The sequence below is a fragment of the Fopius arisanus genome, unplaced genomic scaffold (genome assembly GCF_000806365.1).
Source record: "Fopius arisanus strain USDA-PBARC FA_bdor unplaced genomic scaffold, ASM80636v1 scaffold00100, whole genome shotgun sequence".
Lineage (NCBI taxonomy): Eukaryota > Metazoa > Arthropoda > Insecta > Hymenoptera > Braconidae > Fopius > Fopius arisanus.
In genome coordinates, this window is record NW_011887839.1 from 349795 (window position 1) to 362661 (window position 12867).

General features: G+C 39.1%; 1 protein-coding gene across 1 annotated transcript in view; it reads right to left on the reverse strand.

Moving 5' to 3' along the window:
* Window positions 1-12867, reverse strand: part of LOC105271095 (neuroligin-1) — a 56800-nt gene that overhangs the window by 13200 nt on the left and 30733 nt on the right. Inside the window, exons 2-5 of the mRNA XM_011312429.1 lie at window positions 8452-8610; window positions 6168-6365; window positions 2356-2471; window positions 699-931 (exon numbers count right to left, since the gene is read on the reverse strand). Coding sequence (XP_011310731.1) covers window positions 699-931; window positions 2356-2471; window positions 6168-6365; window positions 8452-8610 — 706 coding nt within the window. The remainder of the gene's footprint in view (window positions 1-698; window positions 932-2355; window positions 2472-6167; window positions 6366-8451; window positions 8611-12867) is intronic.

A 12867-nucleotide genomic window follows, 5' to 3' on the forward strand; every position in this document is an offset into this window, starting at 1 on the left:
TAACGGGATGTTTTTCAATTTGATTGATATCGATTGGAAAAGAAAACCGGAGATTGCCAGTCTATTATTTGAGGGGCGAATTGAATTACCGATGTGAAAGATATTTTCACAGCTATATTTCCATTTGTCTTGGTGATAATTTTTTCTCTCCCGTAATTTCAGTTTTTGTTTCTTTTTGGTTTGTTTGATTTGCGTCTCGCTGGTGGTTTCATTATTTTTATTGGTAGGTTGAAATAACGGTTATCAATAAATTGGCAATTTTTTTGAAATGTGTTCCATCGGTTCGGAGGTCTATCTTTGTGTCTGACTTAAACTCACCTTCATCACTTAATTCACCAATCTCTATACCTCTAAACTTGCACGTGTTTATCCATCAGCAGATCCCCTGCCACTCGATCTTAACGAGTTAATTAACGAGGATAAACTATCGTGGTGTTATAAACCGGTAATTTGCACGTCAATCAACACATCGAACCTTGAGACAATCGTGTGTGCACGTCTTCTCTATAAAATATTATTTCTCTAGAATTTTTCCAGCGAATTTCACCGCGTCTGTTGATTGAATTTAATCAGTTGTATGTCGATGAGTGAATTGAACTCGGGTATAAAAAATTTATCCATTGGCATTTTTTTGGTTTGTAAAAATTTTCAAGTTGAACTGTAAAAGATGAATTTATCGTTTGAAATTTTACACTCACCTCGATAATTTGGCTATCACATCCTTCCTGAGCAATATACTATTGAGTGTATTAATCGTATCGACTTGTAGTGTATAATCTTGATCCTCCGGATCACCCGGATCAATGACAACCCCATCTATACTTGGTCCAAATGCCGGTGCAAATGCCAATCCCTTGACTGGAACTGACATTATACTATCCACTGATACATCCCTGAGGCATCGTAGCAATGACTGGGGATCGTGGGTAGCCTGTGGACAGAGATATAAAATTTTTGGTTGAATGAGAGTATTCTGAGATGTGAGATTACTCCAGTAGTTTGCATCGGATTTAGCTTTAAACCACCCGGTGATTCACTCACAAGAATTTACGGTTGTGGAAAAACATTCTAAATAGCTTTTTAAATGCACTATCACGATAAAGTGAGTGCATTAAGAAAATTTATAAGTTTTTCGGTAATATATCATGGTGATTAATGACCACGCGCTTCATATATAAACATCTTGAATTCGTTTTGGCCCATTAATGGAATTGTTGGATTACGTTGAATCGGTGCTTTTGATATTTTTATTTAATATGAATGAAGATTTAAATGTATGGGAATCGATTGGTCCATCCAATTCGCAGACAACATGAAAACGCGAGGTGAATAAGCTGAATGCCTAGGAGATCGTTTGTATGCATTCTGCTGCTGTTCTCGGCAATTCAACTCATCTCCTTTTTCACTATTGCCTCATACCCTTCTTCATCCTCACCACAATTCCCCGTTTGCGTCCTTCATCCTCATGTGCATCCCGAAAATCCGATGAATGGCAAACGGGCCGCGGAGTCAATCCCCCGAATATCTCCATTCTCTCCGGGAATACCAGACATTTCTCTGTCGTTATTGCACTTTTTTTCAAGATTAATTGATTTGTGTAAAGTTGAAAAAAAAAAAATCAATCGATTCCAATTGATCTGATTTAAAGCGATTTTTTTTTCTCGGTGCGATTGTATAATTTTTATTAATTGAACCTCATTGAGTGTGGTTGGTTGTTTTGTTTGATGAAAAATTTATAGTAATTGAAATGATTGTATTGAGAATTGGGGATGATTTGACAAGCGTGGGATTTAAAAATCACCGAGAAAAATAATTAGTCATTCCCCCTCGATTTTTCTTTTTTTTCCAATTTTAACATTTTTTTTTTCATTTCATTCCAGCGTAACAACACGAAATTCTCTTTGTTCATTTATTCATTGTTCCTCCTGGTTTTGTTTGATGCACTGACAGAGGGGCTCGAAATGAAATGGCTTTGAAAAATTTAAACAACACTCTGGTCGAATGAAAAACAAAAGTAATTATCCCGTCTGTTCTGGAGTTCGTTGACGCGCGTGATTCGACATGAAACTAATCGAGTCAATCAATCGTTAGTCCCGATTGATTCTTCGTCGGTTCGGTTTAGGTAGTTTTTACGAATTTAGAATATTTTACACCTCCGGGATGCCTCTCGTCGCTGAAATATTGATGGCCGTCGAGATTTGGCCAATGGAATCGATTTAATTTATATTTGATGGAGTGTCGATAGCAATTTACTCGGGATTTAATCCCTCATTTCCCTGAGGATCTCGACGATTCGGGAATAAAGTACTGGTTGAATTGCCTCTCATAAACTTTAAGTAAACTTGAATTACTCACCGACGAGCAATTTAGGTGTTTAGCAACTTGCATAGCGTAATCTGCAGCACCTCGGACGAGGGCCCAGGGGGAGAGGGCACTTCCGGACATGAGAATTCCTCGATGGAATAGTAGGCCTGGAAAAAATATAAATTTGGAGATTTAATAATGGTGTGAGGAATCGAGACGAGTTATCAGATATATTCGCGGTTGATTCAATGTCACACATGTAGCTCTGAACGGTTGTGAGTGGTTGTGAGCGGTTGTGAGCGATTGTGAGATGTCTTGAGTCCCCAGCCATTTGGAATAATTAAGACGACAAGTAGTTGCAAAACGAGGAGGTTGTTGGGAATTGTCGGTCTGAATCCGCAGTGTGTGGTAACAACGGCTGTAGATTTCACCGAGACCAGTACAATTACCACCTCTTTCTTGTTGCCACTCAACACGTTTCCTCCATCGCTCACATAAACTCAAGTTTCGGGTGAAATACCTCTTGGGTCAACCCCTTCTACTCATTGTTACTTCTGAAGAATGGAGGAGTGTCGTAATTTTTTGACGGTGGTATTACGTATTCAATTGTTGAGTTGACCCCATTATGCCACACCCAAAGTCTTAATTTTCCTTTGGACAATTATGCCACTCGGTGGAGGAAGCTGTTATTTTTTCATTAGTGAATTGTTATTTTTCTTTTCTTTTGTCTAATTTGGGAGTGGTTGGTGGTGAATAGTTGACAATTGTATCTGATCTTGAATCGATTAATCACGAGTGCAAACAATATGAACAGGTAAACTGTCTCCTTCAATTATCCTTAGCCTTCATTCGTCATCAAGGAGGCATTCAAACACATCTAGAAATTGGATATTTGTCATGGTCCGATAGAGATTAATTCCCTATCGAGTATTACGTTTGGACGTGGCTACATCGTCCTTCCGATACAGCACCAACTGACGATCAACAGCCTGAAACCTCCCTCCTCATCATCAAGCTATCCCCCCCTCCTCCATCATCCCCTTTCGTAACACATCCACATCGTGAACGATGCACCTCTACGTCTCTCTACCCCTCGGTTGTCTCGTTGTGGTGGTATTGAACCCCTCATCCTCCGACCCCTTTTCCCAGACTAAAGCCAAACAGAATCAGTATTAGGAACGATCTATACCGCAGGTAGCATTTGCATTGCGGGCAATTTCATCGTTGTTCAATGGCTAGGCGGATGGAGAATCGGAGGTCATCAAAGTTGAATATAACGAGTAACCGAAACGTTAGCACGCTTTTGTCACAACAATGGGGTTGTAATTTAAGCGAGTGGTTATCTGGATATTCGGAATTTAGTCGGGAATTTGTCACTGGAGTTGTGAGCCCTTTTGCTAGCCCAGCTACTGGAGATATTCTGGTGTTTGGTTATTTAGTGATGAATCCCGTTGATAAGATTGTGGTTTCATTCATGATGTTGTTCAACGGTTGTTTTCTTTAGTCAATCATAACACCGTGATCGTTATTGGTGATAATAGTATGGGTTGATAGCGATGGAGATTCAGGGATTGGGGTAGAAATGGATTGAGCCATCTCAGTATTTGTCAAGTTTGAGCTGAAGCCAAATGGGTGTACGCAGACGCTGAATAACAGCTTGAGAGAACTTGGTGGAGTGAATCTGCCTGACTTCCTATCAAGAACGATCAATAATGCAAGTGTTTCGGTAATAACGTTTTACCCAAGTACTCTGGGACATCGGGTGGGTTATCTTGTGGTGAAATGTTTCATGCGTGATTTGATGGATGATTTAGGGCCCCTATTTCGTGGAGGGTGAGTGGATTTTTCACGGCATGTCACTTTATCCTCTCTTTTATGTTTTCAAGGTGCTTTCGGTGAAAATATTGGACAACAAAATTTTTTTCTGGGAACGTTGGACACGGAGTTATCGGACTGATCGTTATTGTAATCCTCTCGTTTTTGGGTGGTCATTTACCTTTGGGGGTAAATGAGGCTGGTCAGTGTATTAGGGTTTCGTTGGCAATACAAGATGGGGTTTAAAGGGAGGGGAGTTAGTGGTAACGGTGAGAATCGAGACCGAAAATACGGGAGACGGAGCTATGATAGAGGAGGTGGTGGTGTTGGTGAACTATAAATTACAACCCGAGGAAATCGCTTGACCCGAAGTCACATCTAGTCACGTTTCCCTTGAGAACTATCCAAGGAATTATCGTCTCAACTACCCCTTGACACTCTTGATCTATCTCAACTACTAACCCCATTTAAACAACAGTGGATCTGAGATTGGGGGGTGGGAGGTTGTAGATTGCCATTGGCTGGATGAATCATTGAAAATTTTTAGTCATTTTGAATTTTTTCCCTGAAAAAATTGTATTGAATTTTGCTCCCTGTTTCATTCAAATTCATTAAAATCCGAATGTTTTCCCGCGACACGTTAATCTCTCTGGGGTCATTTCACAGGGATGACGGGATCCTACATTCATTCCGATAAATGAATGAAATTTCACCCGATGACCTTATTCCCAGCGATAACCGGGTGAAAAGAAAAAAAAACAAAGACTGAAAGCAATTTCCGTAGGTTTCTTTTTTTTTTTTTCATTCCTCTGGCTCACCCCTGATTCAACATTCAATGGAAGCGCTTTAGCACTTTTGTCCATCGATTTTTCAACGGTTTGCGATAACCCCCAGGCCAACGACAACTTGAGGACAAAAACCTTTGAGGAGGTAAAACTGGGAAAAGGGGAAACAAGGGCTGTCCTCCTTGTTTATCCACTTCCGAGACACCCTGTTCTACCTTTATCTCGTCCTTTGGATCATCAGTGTGATCATTTTGTAATGGTGTCGAGGGATTTAAAACGTGAACAGGCCTCTCGATCTCCATCATCACCTCGTTCAAAGGACTCCATATTTCTCAAAAAAAAAAAAAAAAAAAAAAAAAAACAAGACAGGGGGAGAGAAAATCAAAAACCAATCTCTTGGGCGCGAAACGTCGACAGCTTTTGTGGTGCACCATTCCACAATGTTTCTTTTTTTTTTTAATCGTACTTCTTCTCACACATTCATGCCCCCTTTTGCAATTTTTTCCTTCATCCTCCACATGCAATATTTCTACCTCTTTATTTTTCCTCGCCTTCATTTTCCTCGACAAGCTTATACCTTTCTTCTTTTTTTCTCTTACACTTTCCTGCGGCTTTCTCCCACCATACTCAAGCTCGTTTTCGCCATACCGTGGCATCTAAATCAGGCACTCCAATCTCAGGTATTCTCGTGGTCAATTTCATCCCCCTTTTTCCACTACACCATTTTACCCACTTTTCTCACAGCCTTTCTAACGTTGTGATTCCACCCTTGAGAGCCAACGTGACCTGGCGTTAATTATTCCTCGGGTTACCTTTATAAATATAGGGGTCTTGGAAAAATCGTGAGGTTTTATCTGCACTTTGGTTTTTCTCTGGATTTTTAGATAAAGCTTTGAGCTGATTTTTTTTTTCGACTTGTGTGAGTAATGATGGACTGCGTTTTTGATGCATCTGTCATTTAATTTTTTCGGAGAACCATGAATTTTGGAATTTTTTAGAGGGTTGTGTTTAATTGGAATACTTTCGACTGTTTTACGGTGAGGAAAAAGCCATTGGTACTATTTTCTTGTCACTAAACCTCGTAAAAAGCTACTCAGTCAATTTGTAGGCCAATAAATGGGAGATTACGAGTTAGGTAATGGAAGAAAGAGGTTTTGGGCCAATGGGAGGGACTTGGGGATATAAAGGTATCGGATTTAGAAAAAAAAACTGAGGATTCAGTCAGATGGATTGATCGGTACAATAATTGTCGGATGGACTTACCGTCGGGTACAGCTTGACTTGTCATTAGGTAATTAACGCAGGCAGCCCCTGTGCCGTGTCCTATCAGGGTTACGTTTCCCGGGTCACCTCCGAAATAGGCGATATTTTCTTGGACCCAGTGGAGGGCTGCGATCTGATCCATCAGACCATAATTCGCTGGTGAACGCAAGTGCGAGTCTGTGTTGGCGTTGAGAAATCCTGAAATGAAAATTATGTCTCGGTATTTGAAGAAAGAAAAAAAACAAACAATTGTCGACAAATTCTTAATGATAAAACAAAAATATATCCTCGTAAATTTTTTCTGGGAGTGAAAAATTTTGTTTAGGCACAAATCGTGAAATTTAAAATGCGAATATTTTGGGATTTATTCGTTTGCAAATAATTCCGAATCGTTTGGAAGTTTTATGTAAATTGTGGACTGAAATTTTCAGTTTTTGATTGAAAGGTTTCGCGCACCGATTCCGATAGATAAAAGTGAATAATTTTTTTTTTTTCTGCTTTTTCTCGATTCCGAATTATTCGGTAAACAGGGGCTGTTTTTTATGAGACTATCGAGGGGTTGAATGCGGCTTAACCCGTGGGGCGCAAACGTGGACACAAGGAGGATAAATAGAGTTTAAAAAAAAATCTAGCTAAACTGGTAAAAAGGGGGGTGGACGAGGGGATGTTATCATGAACGTGTATAGTTTGGATGTACAAGAGTTTAAATAAACCGGGGGAATTTACTTTACGGCTCGCGGATACCCGGGTTCACTTGTATTTTTTTTTTTTTCATTTTTTTTATTTCGATTGACAAAAGGGCAGATCTCGTCGATCAATCGATAGCAAAACCAATGTTTACGGGTGTCGTAAAGCGTACGAGGGATGAAATGCTCTGTGTCTTTTTTACTACTGGTACGCGATAGGAAATTTTGGTTTTTCGAGGATTCGTTGTTTATAACTTCGGGATTGACATTTTAATCAATGAACCCGCACCCTTGACATTCCATAACTCATCCATTATTGAGTTCTCATAATTAAATAAACCATCGTGAATTTCTTTGGGAAAAATTGCCCGACGTTTTATCCAAAAATCAATAGTTTTTCATATCAATCGGTAGAAGAACGATTCGTTGGTTTAGTGTCACCGCAAATGTTCCACTGAGTGCTATAAATATAAATAAAAAAGGCATTTCCATAAAAAAATATATTCAATATTGTCGATAAATCTTGGGAGTATAAAATCCTGGGGAAGAATATCCAAGCAAGTTTTCTCAAGTCACTTCTTTATTTCCATCGTTTCGCAACATTGACAGCAAAAAAGGAGAATTTTTTTTATTCTACCATCTCTGATGTAGTTTTTTTTTTTTTTTGCGGTGCTCTCTATTCTTTATTAGCCATCGATGCGAGATAAATGGAAAATGAAACAATGAGAGAATAGAGTTGGTCTCCATGTCAAGTTTGAAATTTCACTTCCGGCAGTTGCTGTCACAGTTGGCTACACGCAGGCTTCCGCTGTATTTGTCATGCGTCGTGGGAAACTTCCCAGTGGGTCTGTAAAACCGTCCAGGGGTACGCGAAATACTGTGAATTATTCGTCTACCGGAAAATATTCTGTAGTTTGTTCGTTTTCATGAATTTTTAAAAAAGCACTTTTCCCCAGTTTCATTGTTTTTTCATGGAATATTCTTTATTCGTTTGATGGGCGGTTTTTTTTTTTTCATCGAGATGGGATTTTTTCATTTTTTTTTTTCTTTCTCCATTGACATTAATTTGATCATGGTGGGCTGCCATTCGGTGGAAATAATTGGAGGACCGCTCGAGAGATCACTCGAGCGAACGGAACAACAAATCGGTGACATGTGGAAAGGGATGAGGAATTTCATGAGTTTTGAGGGACCGAACCAAACAGCTGGTCATGAATTTACTATTACGTTTGAGATTTACGGAATTTTTAACTTCGCGTGTCGGGAAATGAAGATTCAGGGAGAATATTTTGCGCTGGTATCTGAATCCGTAAAAATGTTAGATTTTTTTTTGTCAATCTCATTGATAATTCGCGAGAAAAAAAAGGGTTTCGAACATTCTAAAGTTGTCCACCGCATTGCTAATGAAATATTTTAAGAGAATTCAGTGACATTACATTTGTCGTAATTTTTTAATGTCGTGCGAGTACTCTATGCTCTAGAAATGATGATCAGTAAAACAGCGAATTCTGGAATAAAATAACAACGATGGATAAAATAATAAGTCGTAAATTCGGTCTTGAGAGGCAGTGGAAAATAAAATATGATATAATACTCACCTAAGATTCCAAGCCTGTAGTTTATCGTTACCACAACGACACCACCATAACTGGCAAGAACAGAGCCATCATATGGGTTACCGCTGTTCCACTCGTAGCTTTCACCATGAACGAATACCATAACGGGGTACCTCCTGCTGGCACCGTCCCTAGCTCCAGCTGAAAATCGATAAAAATTATGGATGATCGATCGGCAAAGCTGACAACGACTTGGGGTGGGTCGGGGTGGGTCGGGGTGGGTCGATCTTTTTATTTTATTCTATTTTCTTTTTCTTTTTTTTTTTTTCGTTTCTCCCATCGTACATTGGGAGTAGGAAGGGATGCCATTTTTCAACGGTGTCCCATAAACTTTTGACGCCTCGGTAAAGGATTACCGAAGACTTTGCGACCGACAACGATTCACTGTCGAATCGTCGGTGGTTCTGATACGTTTTCACGTGAAATATGCGCTGTGATAGTCCCTTCTATGATTGATCGATCCGCCTTGTTTGATGGAATGAGGGGAAAAATGGTGGATTAAGGTGATAGTTTACGAGGGATGCTATCGCCGTTAATTTTCCATGATGAACATCCTTTGGTTTTAATGGAACGCGTAATCATCATTTCGGGGGATGAATCGGCAAAAGTACTTTCACGGGGGAAGAAATTAGGGGTATTAATTAATATTTTTAATTAATCATTGGGGATGATGGGGAAATTTTAGTGCGGTTGGTTTGGTGGGGGCGTATCGTTTGTAGTTGGTTTGATTAAAATTCAGATTTTGTGGTGATTCATTTGAAATGATGCTCGTTGAGATATGGAATAGTTCGCATTGTTTGTCTTGCGAGAATTGAATTCGCCATTTCCTACGAACGAGCTGAACAAATAGAAGGGGAAAAAATATATTTCCGAGGGAAAATCAAACAGACAGGATCGGGGGTAATCGTGCCAAATGGAATACGTCTAACCAAATATTTGAAGCAATCGTCCTCCGCGGATAATGGAGTTTATTAATTCAGAGTGATTATCCGTATTTCGTGTTGATAAAATATATTATTCTGGAAATTTGGTTTTATTGCGTGGATAATTGGATAGCTGGTTAATCAGGTTAAAAACGATGGTTGTAATGAGTATTGACGGATTAATGTGCTTTATTTAATTGGATTTGTTGTGATTGTTCGATCTTGTATTTTATACCGAGATTTTTAATATTGGAAAAATATTTTTAGCCAGTTATAAAATCAATCGTCGATTTGCCATGAATTTTTTTTCAACATTTCCGAATAATTTCTTCGAAACTCTCGACGAATAAAATTCAAAATTTGGGAAATAACTTTTGACGGGGAATTTTCGTTCGTATTGAAATGGTAAATTTCTTGATTCAAGTGCTTTTCGGTAATCATTGATTAATGAAAATGGTTGATTAGAGATTGAGAGTGAATTTGTAAGTGACAAATCTCTGGGGTATCAGAGTGCTGTTGAATTGAAACGAAGTGAGGTTGAAAATGTTGACATATAAACACATGCATAAGGGTATATATTGGAGAAAGGGAAATGGCGGTTTTGGGTGATGGCTGCGTCTGTCATAGCAGGTACAACGTGAGTAGGTACAACGGTTTGTACATGGACCACTTGGCAATCTCTCGTAAACCAGGCATTTCAGGGTAGCCGAGTTGATGGAGATTGGGGTGGAGATTTTAGTCGTGGGGTTTGTTTTCACGCGCTGGTCACTACATGGGGCATGGGTTTTGGTATATAAACGGGTGGTAAAGGGGGTGGGTAGGGGTGGAATGGGTGGAATGGGTATAAAGGGGTGGATATCACATACAGTTCAGCGATGGTGATGTGTGATTCGCTGAGTTATGAGCATCATGTTCGTTCAACCATAATGCTTCTTCTCTCTCCCTCATTTGACTCGGTGCATTAGCATACTAAACCTCGATTGATGTTACGTGGTGCTTGGGTACTAGGGGCTTTTAATTATTACGGATTTTGGGGGCTAATAGGTGCTTTTGTTTGAACGAAAGATGTGGAGTACGTGTGTGTATTATTATTTCAAGTGATGAATTTGAGGGGTATTGATTTTGAGTAGCTAGGAGGTTCGTGGTGAATATACTGTTGAGAATTTCTTGAGATTTCGGTCATCCCAATTCGCTGGTATGTGAAGTCAATCTCGATTAACAATAATAAATTCATCATATGACTTGAGAATTGCCGGAATATTCGCGAAATTGAATAATTCATCAATGAAGAGGTGTTGATTAAAAAAATTCTCAGTTAAAAAAAATTAACGGGGAGATAATAATAGAATTAGACTGAAAAATTAAATGGAGGAATGGAAAGAAATGTATACTGCTATCACGCGTTTTTTTTTTGTAAACGATTGTTTTATCGGTGTGAATCATCATAATGCTATCGCCAATATTTGAAGTGTTACACGTGCAAACAGCAACGTGCTGTGCTCGGTGTTTAGTCGACACAGTTGAACCAGAGGGAAAGGCTTGGGTATAAAGTTTACATATTCATAGAGTCTCAAACTACTCCGTCACAGTTACCCCTTGTCTCTGTGGAATATGAGTTTGATCGTAAGGGTATGAGCAGTCGATGAGAATTCTCGGGGGGGGGGGGGGGGATGAACAATCCGTGTATCCAAGAAGTTCACAAACGGAATATATGGACGTGTCGGTGGCCATCGACAAGCCGACCCATCACCTGGAGTTCGATGATGAATAGGGAATACTGAATAATTTTTCAATTTATGGGAATTTGTCGGGATTTTCATTCCTCAAAAGTTCATCATTTCCGTTATTATTTATTTATTATTATTATTTTTTTAAGTTCTCACGCATTAATTCGCTCGTTAACTTCTTTACGTGGACATTGGACGATTGAAATAATGGAAATTACAGTCTCCCGTTGTTTGGGGTAATATTTATGTTGAGTTGTCGTCTATTGTTTGGAATTTCAATCTGTTGTTTTGTGGGGTACGCGGAAAAAAATATTCTCGACGCAGAGAGCACTGAAACTTGGAATGACTGAAAAATCCGGGTAGTACAGCCACACGCGGGACACTGAGAACTTTAAACTCCTTCTGTGAAGTACCTAGGAATAAACCAGAGTATAAACTCTTGGGGTATCACGGGCGGATAACGGGGTATACAATGGCGTTATGAAAGTCAACGAACGAGTTTCATTTTTCCGGGGGGTATATTTCTGTGGCTTTTTACTGGGTTTAGAATATTCAATGGGATATCTCTGTTTCGGTTGAAAATTGGCGATTCTTCATGTTTTCAGGGGCGCAATTTGACGATTTTAACAATTAGTCATTGTAGAATTGAAAAAAAATAATGATTTGTTTGAAGGGGAAATTTATTTCGAAGTATCTAAATCAATTGGTTTATTTTTGTTCGGTGTGAATTTGATTTTTTTGTGGGAGAAACTTATTAAGAAATGATTTAAAGAAATATCTGCACTAGTCCCTGAATTCTTGCATTTCCGGTGAGAAATTCTGTCGTTCGATTCGATTTCCCCAGGTACGGAAGCTTCTCCCGGGGGATGCTGTAAGATTAAATTGTCGGTTGTAATTTTTTTCCACCCCCTCTTGGGTTTTTCTGGAGTAAAAATAAATTGAAACTCCGTCATCGATCGGCGGTCCTACAAGTGGACAAAGTTGCGAGAGAACGATCACTCGAGAAATGCAAATGCAGAGACAAGAGATTATGCGGGTAAAAGTGAGAGAAAGTATGGGAGATGTATATATTTTTTTGTCGTACTGCTTCTTACTGCTTGGGGGTTTTTTTTTTTTTTCTCGTCGACACTTTTCCACTGAGCAATCCGTGACTCCACGGGAGCGGAGGAATGCCGACTAGCAACAGTTATGAAAAATTCTCGGATTCAATTTGAAAGTTATCAAAGTTGCTTTACATTCCATCAATCGTTTCGATACTCACACTCGGGACGTTTGGATTTCAGGAATTTGAATTTCATTTCTTTTCGAGAGGTATTTCAATACTTGCGGTTGCATCGAGGTTGAAGAGTTTTCACGGTGGGTGGGGGAGGAAATTTTTCTGCATTTTCCGGGGAGCAATTCATCAAAACAACCCCTTTAATACTCCCCTATCGGTCATTCAAATCTTCTCTTCCATTTTTAAATCCATAAAATTTCATGAGAAATGGAAAAATAAATACTTGAATTTTCACTATTCATTGGGAATATTTATATTTTTCTAATTGATAAGATGTGGATTTTTCAATTCTTGCAGTCTTGATTTTTATTAAATGATTATATTCAGGAGTTATTACTTAGATAGGTAGATTTTTTTAACCGTTCGCGTAATGGTGTAATAATCGTGTTGGGGATTTCATTGGGGGTAAAATGGGGATATTCGTGGTACATGGGGGAGAGTGAGTACTGATACCTCATTAACGGGGATAACG